The sequence below is a fragment of the Scyliorhinus torazame genome, chromosome 3, assembly GCF_047496885.1.
Source record: "Scyliorhinus torazame isolate Kashiwa2021f chromosome 3, sScyTor2.1, whole genome shotgun sequence".
Lineage (NCBI taxonomy): Eukaryota > Metazoa > Chordata > Chondrichthyes > Carcharhiniformes > Scyliorhinidae > Scyliorhinus > Scyliorhinus torazame.
Window position 1 is genome coordinate 295,733,918 of NC_092709.1, and position 16,791 is coordinate 295,750,708.

The following is a 16,791-nucleotide window of genomic DNA, read 5'->3' on the forward strand; positions in this document are numbered from 1 at the left end:
CCCCAACTTTCGTATCCCTGCCCTGTGCCACCCCGAAAACCCTCCACCTGTTCTTCCTGGGGCGAACTGGTGGTTCCCCCGTAATGGGGTCCACGCCGAGGCCCAACTTCCCCCCTATGCCGCCTCCACTGCCCTCAAATTTTGAGGGCAGCCACCACCACCGGGCTCGTGGTATACCTCCTTGGAGGGAGCGGCGCCGTTGCCAGTGCCCCCAGACTCGTGTACACACACAGGATGCCGTCTCCAGCCTCTTCCATGCAGCCCCCTCCATCACCCACTTGCGCACCATCGTCGCATTGGCGGCCCAGTAGTACCCACAGATGTTGGGCAGCGCCAGCCCCCCCCATCTCTACTCTGCTCCAGGAACACCCTTCTCACCCTCGGAGTCCCTCGCGCCCACACAAACCCCATTATACTCCTGTTAACCCGCCTGAAAAAAGCCTTTGGGATAAACACGGGGAGGCACTGGAATAGGAACAAAAACCTTGGGAGCACCGTCATTTTGATTGACTGTACCCTACCCGCCAAGGACAGCGGCAATGCGTCCCACCTCTAGAACTCCTCCTCCATTTGCTCCACCAGCCTTGTAAAGTTGAGCCAATGCAGGGCCCCCCAGCTCCTGGCCACCTGGACCCCCAAATATCTGAAGCTCCTCTCCGCCCTTTTTAGTGAGAGCTCGCCAATCCCCCTCTCCTGGTCCCCTAGCTGAACTACGAACAGCTCGCTCTTCCCCAGATTGAGCTGTCCACCATCTGCAAGGCACAAGTCAGGAGTGTAACGGAATGCTGTTCACTTGCCTGGACGAGTACAGCTCCAACAAGCCGACACCATCCAGAACAGAGCAGTCCACTTGATACATACAGTCTCTCCACCACTGATGCCTAGTGGCAGCACCATTGATGCATAGTGGCAGCAGTATGTACAATATACAGGATACACTGAAGCAAGATGAACTCACCAATGCTCCTTCAACAGCACCTTCCAAACTCACAAACGCTACCACCTAGAAAGACAAGGGCAACAGACACATGACAACAGCATCACCAGCAAGTTCTTTTTCAAGCCATACACTATTCTGACTTGGAATTACATTGCTCTTCCTTCAGGTCACTAGATCAAAATCCTGTAACTCCCTTCTCAACAGCACTGTGGGTGTATCTGCAACAGATGGACTGCAGTGGTTCAAGGCAGTGGCTCACCATCACATCAGCAATTTGAGAAGGGCAACAAATGATCTCACCAATGATACTTACAATCCATGAAACAATAAAAATCTTCAGGCGGTATAGGCCTATTCTTTTCAATCTCCTATTTCAGTATCCCAGTTCATCACATTCTAGTGTTAGCAGCGGCTCTGTTGTTAGCATTCATTTCTGAGCTAGGAAGATCAGGTTAAATTCCCACTCTAGTGCAGGAGCACAAAAATAATAAGTCTGACACCTCAGTGGAGGGATTGCTACACTGCTGGAGGTGCTGTCTTTCTCGAGATTTTAAAGTAAGGGTAGTCTGGTAGATGTAAAAGATCCCATGGAACCATTTCTTTTTTTTTTTTTAAATTTCCAATTAAGGGGCAATTTAGCGTGGTCAATCCACATCTTTGGGTTGTGGGGGTCAGACCCGATTCCATGGAACTATTTCAATGAAAAACAAAGGAATTTTCCCGAGTGCCTTGGCCAAGGAAATCAACATCACAAAATCAGGTAATAATAATAACTTATTGTCACAAGTAGGCTTCAATGAAGTTACTGTGAAAAGCCCCTAATCGCCACATTCCGGTGCCTGTTTGGGAATTGAACCTGGGAATTGGCCTTGTTCTGCACTACAAGCCAGCTGTTTAGCCCACTGTGCTAAACCAACCAAGATTATCTGGTGATTATCACATTACTGCTTGAAATGTTTCTGTGTAAATTGCATCAGAACAATTACTTTGCTTTTAAAGTATTTCCTTGGCTTATAGCATGTGAAACATCTGGTGGTTGTAAAACTATATGAAGCAAGTCTTTATCATTTTACAGTCTAGTGTTCCATTCCACAATTTTAGGGCTGCAATTTCTTTATATTTCAGCTGACTTGTCATTAGGCCCAGACCACTCCGTAGAAGACAATAACCCTAAAATGCACCGGTACGCAACCACCGTTTCAGTGTGCACAATATGTGACAAGAGTAAAATACTGCAGATGCTAAAAATATGCTGTCAATAGTCAGTAGGTCAGGTGGCACCTGTCATTCAGGCTGGCAGGATGGGTGAAGAGAGTAGCTATTGTATATGGCATACAGTTTCCCAGGCTTTATTAATAAGGGCATAGAGTACAAGAGGAAAGAGGTTATACAGAAAGTGGAGGGGACATTAATTCGACATCAACTGGAATATGATGTACAGCTCTGGATGCCACACGAAGGATGATGTGGACACATTGGAAAGAGTGCAGAACAAGAATGGTTCCAGTTATGGGGATAGAAACATAGAAACAAGGTGGAATAGATCATTCAGCCCTTCGAGCCTGCTCGACGATTCAATGTGATCATAGAATCTACAGTGCAGAAGGAGGCCATTTGGCCCATCGTGTCTGCACCAGCTCTTGGAAAGAGCACCAGGCTTAAGCCCAAGCCTCCACTCCATCCCAGTAACCGAACCCAACCTTTTACGGACACGAAGGGGCAATTTAAAATGGCCAATCCACCTAACCTGCACATCTTTGGATTTTGGGAGGAAACCAGAGCACCCGGAGGAAACACACGTAGATACGGGGAGAAAGTGCAACCTACACACAAGTCATCCGATGTCGGAATTGAACCCTGGAGCTGAGGCAGCAGTGCTAACCACAGTGCAACCGTGCAGTCTATGGCTGATCCTCGATCTCAATACCATATCTCTGCTTGCTCCCCATACCACTTGATACCATTAATATCTAAAAAAAATCTCATCTTTCTTGAATACATCGTGAATTGGCATCCGCAGTCTTCTTTGGTAGAGAATGCCACAGGTTCACTATGCTTTGAGTGAAGAAATCTTTCCCAATCTCAGTCCTAAATAGTCTAGCCATATCCTAAGACCGTATTCCCTAGTTCTAGATTCCCAAACCAGGGAAAACATCCTCCTTGTATCTCATCTGTCCAGCCCGGTTACAATTTTAAACGTTTCAATTAGATCTCCTCTCATCCTTCTGAACTTGTAGCCATCTAAAATGGCTACCTGCAAAGGACCATGGGAATTGTGGTCAACTTGGACACAGACAAGTACACAGCCTCTGTGTATTGTGCAAAGAAGTCAGACCTGACCGAAACTTGTAATCATTAAGAGTCAATCATGGGCAGCACGGAGGCGCAGTGGTTAGCATTGCGCCGAGGTCCCAGGTTCAATCCCGGCTCTGGGTCACTGTCCGTGTGGAGTTTGCACATTCTCCACGTGTTTGCATGGGTTTCACTCCCACAACGCAAAGATGTGCAGGTTAGGTGGATTGGCCACTCTAAATTGCCCCTTAATTAGAAAAAAATGAATTGGGTACTGTAAATTTATATTAAAAAAAAAGTCAATCACCATTTTCCCCAAGGCAATAGAGTTTGAATCAAGGAGCAATAACAGTAGCAGACTAACCAGCGCCATTTCATCTTATTTGGAAAGGCCTATATGCCTAGGACAATGATAGCTGAGACCCGCCCAGCCACCGAGGTATCCGCCTCCTAATTGGCCAGGATCAAAGAGGGTGATCGAAACCCTATCCATCCATTGGAGCTAGAGATAGGACCGCCCAGAAGGGTGTGAAAGTGAAGAAGGATAAGAAGCCCTGCGCACTAGGGATCGGCCTCTTTTGGACCAGCCTGTGTGCGACCAATTGCAGCATATCAACTAGCCAAGTTCAAGGACCTGCGATCGCTACCTGAAGGACGAGGCCAGCCGAGACAAACTTGAAGACTTCCAACTGACCCACGTGGACACAGATAAAGGCCTCATCTCTCGCACAGAGCCGGTCACCCCGAAGTGAAGTAAAGGTCATCTTAGTTATTAGATCTAGTTTAGTGCGTAGTCACGTGTATAATTGCATATAGAAATAAATCTTGTGTTATTAATAAACTGTCTTTGAACTAATACACTAGTTGTGTGGTCACTCGGTCAATATAAGAAACAGCTTGTGGTTCACATAGAAATAAAGAAATCAACAAACTCTAGTGCAGTGTTTTTCAAACTTTTTTCCCCGGGGACCCATTTTTACCATCCGGCCAACCTTCGCGGCCTACCATTTTCTCTTACCTCGTTTGCTGCTGACAAAAATGGAGGAAATAGTTTTGGGTCCCTTTGGCCCTCGGACACGCTCCTCCAATCAAACCTGTTGGATGAAGGCAAAGCCTTCCTGTGTCGGAAAGTATGGAGGCTCCATCTGCCCAAAGTTCTGCATTTTTCCCCCCTTTAAAATGTTATCAAATAAACCCCCCCCGAACTTGTAAAAATTAAAAAAAATTAAAAAATAAAATGAAAAAATAAAATAAAACGAATAAAATAAATGCATGAAATGAATAAAACACCCTGGAACTTGTAAAACAAAAAGCTGTGACCGTTAAAAAAAAAAAAAAACGGCCGCACTGCGCATGCATACCCGATCATCGGCACGATTGCGCATCGTTTTGCACTTGCGCGCCGATGATCTAGCACGCATGTGCAGTGCGGCCGCGTTTTTGTATGTTCGCGGCCATTTTGAAGGCTGCTTACAGCCGGCGTTATTAACAGCCGTCTGTTGCGCGCAGATTTGTGCGATCGTGAGTGCCGTAACGGACAGCTCCGCGACCCTCCCGACACTCACCCGCGGGTCGCGTTCCCGAGTTTGACAATGCCTGCTCTAGTGAACACTGGCCCATAGGACAGTCCCGCCAACCCCGTTATCAATCTAGTGAACCTTCGTTGCACTCATTGATAGATTGGGACTGTACTCTGTAGCCATGTAAAATGGCCACCTGCAAAGGACCATGGGAATTGTGGTTAATTTGGGACACAGACAGGTACACAGCCTCTGTGTATTACGCAAAGAAATCAGACTTGGCTGAAACTTGTACCCATGAAGAGTCGATCACCATTTCCCCCAGGACAATAGAGTTTGAGTCAAGGTGTTCCAACAGTAGCAGACTAACCGGCGCCACCCCCATTATTTGGAAAGGCCTACGTGCCTGGGACAATGATAGCTAGGACCCACCCAGCTATCGAGGTATCCGACCCCTAATTGGCTGAGAACCATGAGGGTGATCGAAAACCCTGTCAATCCATTGGACTTGGAGTAAGGACCGCCCAAAAGGGCGCAAAGGATAAAAAGCCCTGCGCACTAGAGATCGATCTCTTTTGGGACCGGCCTGTGCGCGACCAACTGCAGCAGAACAACCAAGTTGAAGGACCCGCGACCATTCCTGAAGGGCGAGCCCAACTGAGACAAACCCAAACTTCCAAACCGACCACGTGGACTCGGATAAAGGCCTTATCGCACAGTGCCGGTCACTCGAAGTTAAGTAAAGGTCATCTTAGTCATTAGGTGTAGTTTAGTACAAGGCCGCATGTGTTATTTCATAGAGATACAAGTCTTGTGTTATTAATAAACTGCGATTCTGGTTCCGGGTGCGGCGATGACCAGCTGAGTCGCACGTTTCGGCAGCTCCCTGTGAAACGGACTTTTGGGCTCTTGATAGGAGCCCCAACGGCAATTTTGACGGCTAAAAACACTGTGCGGTAAACCAGAAGGGAATCTCCCCTGGATACGGAAGGAAAAAGGAGAGAGTGGCCAGATTGCAGTGGATCCTTTAGAACAGCGGCAAGGAAGGCAAGCAAAAACCAAGATGGCGTCGGAAGGTGGCAGTTTAACATGGGGCCCTGAACAACAAGAGTTCTTGAAATGCTGTGTGGAAGAGCTCAAAAAGGAAATGAAGAAAGAGCTGTTGGCCCCGATACTACAGGCGATCGAAGGGCTAAAGGAGGAACAAAAGACCCAGGAGCGGGAGCTTCGGGTCGTGAAGGCAAAGGCAGCCGAGAATGAGGACGATATACAGGGCCTGGTGGTGAAGACGGAGACGCAGGAGGCACATCAGAAACGATGTGTGGAAAGGTTGGAGGCACTGGAAAACAACGCAAGGAGGAACAACCTGAGGATTCTTGGTCTTCCTGAAGGTGTGGAGGGAGCGGACGTCGGGGCATATGTGAGCACGATGCTGCACTCGTTAATGGGAGCGGAGGCCCTGGCGTGTCCGTTGGAGGTGGAGGGAGCATACCGAGTGATGGCGCGAGGACCGAGAGCAGGAGAAATTCCCAGAGCCATAGTGGTGAGATTCCTCTGTTTTAAGGATAGAGAAATGGTCCTTAGATGGGCGAAGAAAACTCGGAGCAGTAAATGGGAGAACGCGGTGATCCGCGTTTATCAAGACTGGAGTGCGGAGGTGGCGAGAAGGAGGGCGAGCTTTAATCGGGCCAAGGCGGTGCTTCATAAAAAGATGATAAAATTTGGAATGCTGCAACCGGCAAGACTGTGGGTCACATATCGAGGGAGGCACCACTACTTTGAGACGGCGGATGAAGCGTGGACTTTTATTGTGGAAGAAAAACTGGAATGAGCGGGTTATTAAAGAGAACGTTCGAACAAAGTGGTGGGGCGAATGTGGGGGGCAAAGAGGGGTTTTATGTACTAATCCTGCGATGTGGTAACTTTTCTCTCTCCCACAGGTGGTGATGGGAGGAGGAGGGGAGGTGGAGGAGATGGGGCGTTGGCCATGAGGGGCGGGGCCAAGGGAGAAGCACGGGCTTGGTTCCCGCGCTATGATAATCATGGCGGGAATAGAGAAGCAGGAAGGAGGGGGCGTCGCACAGTGCGAGCCGAGGTCACGGGGGGAAGCCGAGGTCAGCCAGAGTTTGCTGACTTCTGGGAGCAACATGGGGGGAGTAATTATGCTAGCGGGGGATCTAGCGGGGGGGGGTGTGGGTGTGGGAGGGGGGAATTACTGGGTTGCTGCTGCTGGGGAGAGGGGGGAGCTGGTATGGGAGAGGATGGGCGGGGGGGCACCGCCTGGGGGAGATACAGCTGCGTGGGAACCGGGTGAGGAGCTGGAAAAAGGTGATGGCTAATCGACAAGGGGGGGGTAGGAAGCCCCCCAACTCGGCTGATCACGTGGAACGTGAGAGGGCTGAACGGGCCGATAAAGAGGGCACGGGTACTCGCACACCTTAAGAAACTTAAGGCAGATGTGGTTATGTTACAGGAAACGCACCTGAAACTGATAGACCAGGTTAGGCTACGCAAAGGATGGGTGGGGCAGGTGTTCCATTCGGGGCTAGATGCGAAAAACAGGGGGGTGGCTATATTAGTGGGGAAGCGGGTAATGTTCGAGGCAAAGACTATAGTGGCGGATAACGGGGGCAGATACGTGATGGTGAGTGGCAAACTACAGGGGGAGACGGTGGTTTTGGTAAACGTATATGCCCCGAACTGGGATGATGCCAATTTTATGAGGCGGATGCAAGGACGCATTCCGGACCTAGAGATGGGAAAGCTGATAATGGGGGGAGATTTTAATACGGTGTTAGAACCAGGGCTGGATAGGTCGAAGTCCAGGACTGGAAGGAGGCCGGCAGCAGCCAAGGTACTTAAAGATTTTATGGAGCAGATGGGAGGGGTAGACCCGTGGAGATTTAGCAGACCTAGGAGTAAGGAGTTCTCGTTTTTCTCCTATGTCCATAAAGTCTACTCGCGAATAGACTTTTTTGTGCTGGGCAGGGCATTGATCCCGAAGGTGAGGGGAACGGAGTATACGGCTATAGCCATTTCGGATCACGCTCCACACTGGGTGGACTTGGAGATAGGGGAGGAAACAGGAGGGCGCCCACCCTGGAGAATGGACATGGGACTAATGGCAGATGAGGGGGTGTGTCTAAGGGTGAGGGGGTGCATTGAAAAGTACTTGGAACTCAATGATAATGGGGAGGTCCAGGTGGGAGTGGTCTGGGAGGCGTTGAAGGTGGTGGTTAGAGGGGAGCTGATATCAATAAGGGCACATAAAGGGAAGCAGGAGAGGAAGGAACGGGAGCGGTTGCTGCAAGAACTTGAGGGTGGACAGACAATATGCGGAAGCACCGGAGGAGGGACTGTACAAGGAAAGGCAAAGGCTACATGTAGAATTTGACTTGCTGACTACAGGCACTGCAGAGGCACAATGGAGGAAGGCACAGGGTGTACAGTACGAATATGGGGAGAAGGCGAGCAGGTTGCTGGCACACCAATTGAGGAAAAGGGGAGCAGCGAGGGAAATAGGGGGAGTGAGGGATGAGGAAGGAGAGATGGAGCGGGGAGCGGAGAGAGTGAATGGAGTGTTCAAGACATTTTATAAAAAATTATATGAAGCTCAATCCCTGGATGGGAGGGAGAGAATGATGGGCTTCTTGGATCGGCTGGAATTTCCCAAGGTGGAAGAGCAGGAAAGGGTGGGACTGGGAGCACAGATCGAGGTAGAAGAAGTGGTGAAAGGAATTAGGAGCATGCAGGCGGGAAAGGCCCCGGACCGGATGGATTCCCAGTCGAATTCTATAGAAAATATGTGGACTTGCTCGCCCCGGTATTGACGAGGACCTTTAATGAGGCAAAGGAAAGGGGACAACTGCCCCCGACTATGTCTGAAGCAACGATATCGCTTCTCTTAAAGAAGGAAAAGGACCCGCTACAATGCGGGTCCTATAGACCTATTTCCCTCCTAAATGTAGATGCCAAGGTCCTGGCCAAGGTAATGGCAATGAGAATAGAGGAATGTGTCCCGGGGGTGGTCCACGAGGACCAAACTGGGTTTGTGAAGGGGAGACAGCTGAACACGAATATACAGAGGTTGTTAGGGGTAACGATGATGGCCCCACCAGAGGGAGAAACGGAGATAGTAGTGGCGATGGATGCCGAGAAAGCATTTGATAGAGTGGAGTGGGATTATTTGTGGGAGGTGTTGAGGAGATTTGGTTTTGGAGAGGGGTATGTTAGATGGGTGCAGCTGTTGTACAGGGCCCCAGTGGCGAGCGTGGTCACGAATGGACGGGGATCTGCATATTTTCGGCTCCATAGAGGGACAAGGCAGGGATGCCCTCTGTCCCCATTATTGTTTGCACTGGCGATTGAGCCCCTGGCGATAGCGTTGAGGGGTTCCAAGAAGTGGAGGGGAGTACTTAGGGGAGGAGAAGAGCACCGGGTATCTTTGTATGCGGACGATTTGCTACTATACGTGGCGGACCCGGCGGAGGGGATGCCAGAAATAATGCGGATACTTGGGGAGTTTGGGGATTTTTCAGGGTATAAATTGAACATGGGGAAAAGGGAGTTGTTTGTGGTGCATCCAGGGGAGCAGAGTAGAGAAATAGAGGACCTACCGTTGAGGAAGGTAACAAGGGACTTTCGTTACCTGGGGATCCAGATAGCTAAGAATTGGGGCACATTGCATAGGTTAAATTTAACGCGGTTGGTGGAACAGATGGAGGAGGATTTCAAGAGATGGGATATGGTATCCCTGTCAATGGCAGGGAGGGTGCAGGCGGTTAAGATGGTGGTCCTCCCGAGATTCCTCTTTGTGTTTCAGTGCCTCCCGGTGGTGATCACGAAGGCTTTTTTTTTAAAAAAAGGATTGAAAAGAGCATCATGGGTTTTGTGTGGGCCGTGAAGACCCCGAGAGTGAGGAAGGGATTCTTACAGCGTAGCAGGGATAGGGGGGGGCTGGCACTACTGAGCCTAAGTGAGTATTATTGGGCCGCTAATATTTCAATGGTGAGTAAGTGGATGGGAGAGGAGGAGGGAGCGGCGTGGAAGAGATTAGAGAGGGCGTCATGTAGGGGGACTAGCCTACAGGCTATGGTGACAGCCCCATTGCCGTTCTCACCGAGGAACTACACCACAAGCCCGGTGGTGGTGGCTACACTGAAGATTTGGGGACAGTGGAGACGGCATAGGGGAAAGACTGGAGCCTTGGGGGGGTCCCCGATAAGAAACAACCATAGGTTTGCCCCGGGGGGAATGGATGGGGGATATGGAATGTGGCAAAGAGCAGGAATAACGCAACTGAAAGATCTGTTTGTGGATGGGAAGTTTGCGAGTCTGGGAGCGCTGACCGAGAAATATGGGTTGCCCCAAGGGAATGCATTCAGGTATATGCAACTGAGGGCTTTTGCGAGGCAACAGGTGAGGGAATTCCCGCAGCTCCCGACACAAGAGGTGCAGGACAGAGTGATCTCAAAGACATGGGTGGGGGATGGTAAGGTGTCAGATATATATAGGGAAATGAGGGACGAAGGGGAGACTATGGTAGATGAACTAAAAGGGAAATGGGAAGAAGAGCTGGGGGAGGATATCGAGGAGGGGCTGTGGGCAGATGCCCTAAGCAGGGTAAACTCGTCGTCCTCGTGTGCCAGGCTAAGCCTGATTCAGTTTCAGGTATTACACAGGGCACATATGACTGGAGCACGGCTCAGTAAATTTTTGGGGGTGGAGGATAGGTGTGCGAGGTGCTCGAGAAGCCCAGCGAATCATACCCATATGTTTTGGTCATGCCCGGCACTACAGGGGTTTTGGATGGGGGTGACAAAGGTGCTTTCAAAAGTAGTAGGAGTCCGGGTTGAACCAAGCTGTGGGTTGGCTATATTTGGGGTTGCACAAGAGCCGGGAGTGCAGGAGGCGAGAGAGGCCGATGTTTTGGCCTTTGCGTCCCTCGTAGCCCGGCGCAGGATATTGCTAATGTGGAAAGAAGCCAAGCCCCCGGGGGTGGAGACCTGGATAAATGACATGGCGGGGTTTATAAAGCTAGAGCGGATTAAGTTCGTCCTAAGGGGGTCGGCTCAAGGGTTCACCAGGCGGTGGCAACCGTTCGTCGAATACCTCACAGAAAGATAGACGGAATGGGAAAAAGAAGGCAGCAGCAGCAGCCCAGGATCGGGGGGGGGGGGGGGGGGGGAAAAGGAGGAACCAGAAGGACTCTCAGGGTTGTTAATATATACTGTATAGTATGTATAGGTCGTTGCTACAGATAATTATATATTGGACTGTTAAATTATATTTTTGGAGAGTGTTACTTGTGACAAGGCAGTTGCCAATTAGGGCTAGTTTTCATTTTTGTTATTTATTCATTTTTTGTTTATAAAATAGGTCATTGTTATTTGTGTTGTTATAATATTGTGTAAAGGATGCACAATGTACTGTGTTGGTTGACCAAAAATTCTCAATAAAATATTTAATTAAAAAAAACTGCGATTCTGAGCTAACATATTGGTTGTGTGGTCATTTGGTCGATATAAGAAACAGCTTGTGGTTCACCCGAAAGTAAAGAAGGCAACAACTCCTTGAAGAAGGCCAAGAGAAGATATGATAGAGATGTTCAAAATCTCGAGGGGACTGGACTGAGTAGATGGGGAAAAACTGCTCCCACTCATTAAAAAAGAAAAGAATCAAGAATAAGGGGGCATGGATTTCAGCGTAATTTTCAAAAGAAGCAAACGTGATGCAAGAAAAAAACTTTCACACATCAATTAGTTCAGGTCTGGAATGCAATGCCTATGAGGGTGGTGGAGGCAGGTTCAATCCAGGCATTAAATAGAGCATTGGGTAATTATTTAAGTGAAAACACTGTGCTGGGATAGAAAGAGGCAGGAGAATGGATGGCACGAAGTAATATCATCATGCGGACCACTTTCTGCACCGTAACACATCTGCGATTCTGAGAAACCAAATTTATGGGTGGGATTTTTAAGCCCGCCCACTGGCAGGATCTTCCCGTTCCAGGAAAGTCAACGGAGATTTAAACGGCTCGCTGCATCTGCAGTGGAGAACCCTGCTGTGGCAGGGCTAGAAGTGGTATGTATCCTGCTCTGCCCAAGACCGCAGGAAACTACAAAAGGTCGTGAATTTAGCCCAGTCCATCACGCAAACCAGTCTCCCATCCATTGACTCGGTCTACAATTCCCACTGCCTCGGAAAGGCAACCAGCATAGTTAAGGACCCCACGCACCCCAGACATACTCTTCCACCCTCTTCCGTCAGGAAAAAGGTATAAGTTTGAGGTCATGTACCAACCAACACAAGAACAGTTTCTTCCCTGTTGCCATCAGACTTTGAATGGACCTACCTCGTATTAACTTGATCTTTTCTCTACACCCTAGCTATGACTGTAACTTGATTTGATTTATTGTCATATGTACCAAAGTACAGGGTAAGTATTTTTCTGCAGCCGAGGAACATACACAGTAGACACAAGAATAATCAACAGAGAACATTGACAGAACAGTTACAGACTGTAACATTACATTCTGTAGTGTCTCCTTTCTTCCCTATGTACAGTATGCATTGCCTGCATAGCATGCAAGAAACAATACTTTTCACTGTACACTAATACATGGGACAATAACAAATCAAACCAAAGCAAAATAAAGATCATGGCCCAGGGTTCAGATGGACGTGAAAAGTCACCCCACCCAAAACAATAAGTATTAATCTCCACAGATGCTGCCGATCAACATAACATCTTAACAGTTTTCTTTTCATTACAAGACATCTACCTGTTGGCAAAGCATACATTGAAACCAAGCCTCTTTGTCAATGCTTATTGCTGACTCCAGTATTGCCTCAAAGTCTTCATTCATCTTGACGATGTTTTAGCGTCTTCGTTACATTTGGTGGATGTAAAACAAAATCCCAACGGCATCATTTCGAAGGAGAAAAGCCCTTACTAGCCAGTATTTATCCTGAAAGGCGCTATACAAATGTAAGCAGTTCTGAACGGTTCCCAGCAGTGGCAGAACTGAAATCACAAAATCGGAATCCTATGCAGCTGAAAACCATTTCACGAGAAAACCCTCACACCGACTCGGCCGATCGGTACATTGATAGAGCGGCGGCCGCCCCCCTCCCTCAGCCTTGAGGCCCCCGCAGACCGAGAGGCCGCGAAAGCCGAGCTCGCCTCAGCCCGCAGGGATCGGTCAGGTTCGGCCGAGCCCCACAGTCAACCGAAACCATTAGCAAAAACAAACTACCTGGCCGTGCAGTTTTTCAATCTTGTTCCTAATTCCCGCCTGGAGTCAGAAGCAGTGCCCACTCGTTAAATGTTCATTAAAACAAACCGGCTCCATATGTTTGAAATTCCCGCCCATCCGGGAGACGTCTCGCGGCGGTATGTTAATCAGGTCGCGCGTCATCTGAGAAACTGACTTCAAAAAATAAATGACTCAGGAGTAAATATTAGAATTAATTACAAAGTGAAATATCTGAGAGAGAAAATGAACAGAGGATATTTTTCTCAAGCAGCCGTAATTTAAAATGCAGTCAGACCAGGTCCCGTTACTATGACGACGCTGCGTCGTCTCCCTGGAAACCGGAGGGAGGCGTGTGTTTGGCCGTTGCTATAGGGACCGGACGCGGAGCTGCTGCTGGTGCGGTTGCTGGTTAATCCACTCGTCAGAAAGTGGAGATGGCGGCGAAATGCCGAGGAAAGAATTGCAGCAGGGAGGTGAAAGGCCCAACTCCCTGCTCTGTGGGTTTGGTAAGTGTTAGTAAAACAAAGGTCGTTCTCAGGGATTTTTAATTTGTCGTGGTGCAACATAGGAACAGGAAGGAGTTGGCCATTCAGCCCCTCTTGCCGATCCCATCATTCAATGAGATCATGGCTGATCTGTGACCTAACTCCAAATACCTGCCTTTGGCCCATACCCCTTAATATCTTTGCTGAACAAAAATCTATCAATCTCAGATTTAAAATTAACAACTGTTCCAGCTTCAACTGCTGTTTGTGTGAGAGTTCCAAACCTCAGCCACCCTTTGATTGAAGAAGTGCTTCCTAGCATCAGTTTATCTTTATCTACCCTGTCCTCCCCTAGGCAATAATACAATAATCATGGGGGACTTGAATATGCAGGTGGACTGGGAAAATCAGCTTGGTAGTGGAGCCCAAGAAAAGGACTTTGTGGAATGTCCAAGAGATGTGTTTTTGGCGCAGATGGTGACACAGCCTATTCGGGAACAGGCAATTCTGGATTTGGTGATGTGTAATGAGGCAGACTTGATTAGGGAACTTAAGGTGAAGGAACCCTTAGGGAGCAGTGACCACAATATGATAGAATTTACCCTGCAGCCTGAGAGCTGCAATCAGATGTAACAGTATTGCAATTAAATAAGGGCAACTACAAAGACATGAGGGAGGAGCTGTCCAGAGTTGATTGGAAAAGGAGCCAAGCCGGGAAGACAGTGGAACAGCATTGGCAGGAGTTTTTGGGGGTTATTCGGGGGGCACAACAAGAATTCATCCAAAGGAGGAGGAAACATGCTAAGGGAAGGACAAGGCATCCATGGCTGACGACACAAAGGACAGCATAAAAGCTCAAGAAAAAGCATACAAAGTGGCGAGAATTAGTGGGAAGCCAGAGGATTGGGAAGCCTTCAAATGTAAGCAGAGGACAAGCTAGCTAGTAATATAAAGGAAGAGTTCTTTTCAATATGTAAAAGATAAGAGAGAGGCAAAAATAGACATTAAACCACTTAAAAATGTGTCTGGAGAAGTAATAATAGGAAACAAAGAAATGGCAGATGAACTGAATAGTTACTTTGCATTAGTCTTCACGGTGGAAGACACCAATGGGATACCAGAGCTCCAGGAGAACCAGGGGGCAGAAGTGAGTGCAGTGACCATTACTAAGGAGAAGGTTCTGGGGAAACTGAAAGATCTGAAGATGGATAAGTCACCTGGACCGGACGGACTACACCCCAGGGTTCTAAAAGAGATAGCTCAGAAGATTGTGGAGGCAATGGTGACAATCTTTCAGGAATCACTGGATTTGATTATTAATTTGATTTATTTTCACATGTACCAAAGTACAGTGAAAAGTATTTTTCTGCGGCCGAGGGAATGTACACAGTACGTACATAGTGGACAAAAAGAATAATCGACAGAAAACATTGACAAATGGTACATCGACAAACAGTGATTGGTTACAGTGCGGAACAAGGGGCCAAACAAAGCAAATACATGAGCAAATAAATGATCGAGGAAGAGTCCCAGAGGACTGGAAAGTGGCTGATGTAACACCCCTGATTAAGAAGGGAGGGAGGCAGAAGACGGGAAATTATAGGCCGGTTAGCCTGACTTCGGTCATTGGTAAGATTTTAGAGTCCATTATTAATGATGAGATTGCGGAGTATTGGAAGTGCATGGTAAAATAGGACTGAGTCAGCACGGCTTTGTCAAGAGGAGGTCGTCTGACAAATCTGTTAGAGTTCTTTGAGGAAGTAACAAGAAAGTTAGACAAAGGAGAACCAGTGGACGTGATTTATTTAGGTTTCCAGAAGACCTTTGACGAGGCGTCGCATAGGAGACTTAAATAAATTAAGAGCCCATGGTGTTAAGGGTAAGCTCCTGGCCTGGATAGAGGATTGGCTGACTGGCAGAAGGTAGAGAGCGGGGATAGAGGGGTCTTTTTCAGGAAGGCAGCAGGTGACTAGTGGTGTACCTCAGGGGTCGGTGCTGGGACCTCAACCTTTCACAATATACATTAACGATCTGGAGGAAGGAACTGAAGGCACTGTTGCTAAGTTTGCAGATGATACAAAGATCTGTAGAGGGACAGGTATTATTGAGGAAGCAGGCCGGCTGCAGAAGGACTTAGATAGGCTGGGAGAGTGGGCAAAGAAGTGGCAGATGGAATACAATATGGAAAAGCGTGAGGTTATGCACTTTGGAAGGAAAAATGGAGGCGTAGACTATTTTCTGAATGGAAAGATGCTGAGGAAATCAGGAGCACAAAGGGACTTGGGAGTCCTTGTTCACGATTCTCTTAAGGTTAACGTGCAATTTCAGTCGGCAGTTGGGAAGGCAAATGCAATGTTAGCATTTATGTCGAGAGGACAAGAATACAAGACCAGGGATGTACTTCTGAGGCTATATAAAGTTCTGGTCAGACCCCATTGTGAATATTGTGAGCAGTTTTGGGCCCCATATCTAAGGAAGGATGTGCTGGTCTTGGAAAGGGTCCAGAGGAGGTACACAAGAATGATCCCTAGAATGAAGAGCTTGTCGTATGAGCAACGGTTGAGGACTCTGGGTCTGTACTCGTTGGAGTTTAGAAAGATGAGGGGGGATCTTATTGAAACTTGCAGGATACTGCAAGGCCTGGATAGAGTGGACGTGGAGAGGATGTTTCCACTTGTAGGAAAAACTAGAAGCAGAGGACACAATCTCAGACTAAAGAGACGATCCTTTAAAACAAAGATGAGGAGGAATTTGTTCAGCCAGAGAGTGGTGAATCTGTGGAACTCTTTGCCGCAGAAGGCTATGGAGGCCAAATCACTGAGTGTCTTTAAGACAGAGATAGATAGGTTTTTGATCAATACGTGGATAATTTTGCTCCTATGTCTTATGGTCTTATTAATATCTTGAAGACCTTCTAAATTCTAGCGAAAACAGGTCAAATTTGTGTAATTTTTCCTTGTAACTCAACCCCTGTATCCAGGTATCATTTTTGTAAACTGACATTGCACTCCCTCCAAGGCCAAAATATCCTTCTTAAGATGTGTTGCCCAGAACTGCTCATAATACATCAAGTGGGGTCTAACTAAAGTTTTGTATAGCTGCAGCAGTAACTTCCTTGTCTTCATATTCCAGTCTTCTAGATATAAAGGCTAGCATTCTATTAGCCTTTTTGATTATTTTTGCACTTGCTCATGGAATTTTATGGTTCTATGCACCTGAACCCCCAAGTATCTTTGGACATCCACTGTACCTAACCTCTTTCCATCTAGAAAGTACTTTACTCTATCCTTTTTTGA

General features: G+C 47.9%; 2 protein-coding genes across 4 annotated transcripts in view; one reads left to right on the forward strand and one right to left on the reverse strand.

Annotated features, from left to right (window-relative positions):
- Positions 1 to 13,189, reverse strand: part of ska1 (spindle and kinetochore associated complex subunit 1) — an 80,237-nt gene extending 67,048 nt beyond the window's left edge. Inside the window, exons 1-2 of one of the 3 annotated variants that reach the window (XM_072497422.1) lie at positions 13,011 to 13,189; positions 959 to 1,003 (exon numbers count right to left, since the gene is read on the reverse strand). Coding sequence is in view for 1 of the 3 variants with exons in the window: in XM_072497419.1 (XP_072353520.1) it covers positions 12,537 to 12,620 (84 nt within the window). In the remaining 2 variants the exon portion in view is untranslated. Of the gene's footprint in view, positions 1 to 958; positions 1,004 to 12,536; positions 12,791 to 13,010 lie in introns of those variants that run through there. The other 2 variants (XM_072497420.1, XM_072497419.1) reach the window with 2 other exon arrangements.
- Positions 13,190 to 13,379: 190 nt separating this feature from the next.
- Positions 13,380 to 16,791, forward strand: part of cfap53 (cilia and flagella associated protein 53) — a 77,073-nt gene continuing 73,661 nt past the window's right edge. Inside the window, exon 1 of the mRNA XM_072497423.1 lies at positions 13,380 to 13,516. Within this exon, the coding sequence (XP_072353524.1) occupies positions 13,445 to 13,516 (72 nt within the window). The 5' untranslated portion in view covers positions 13,380 to 13,444. The remainder of the gene's footprint in view (positions 13,517 to 16,791) is intronic.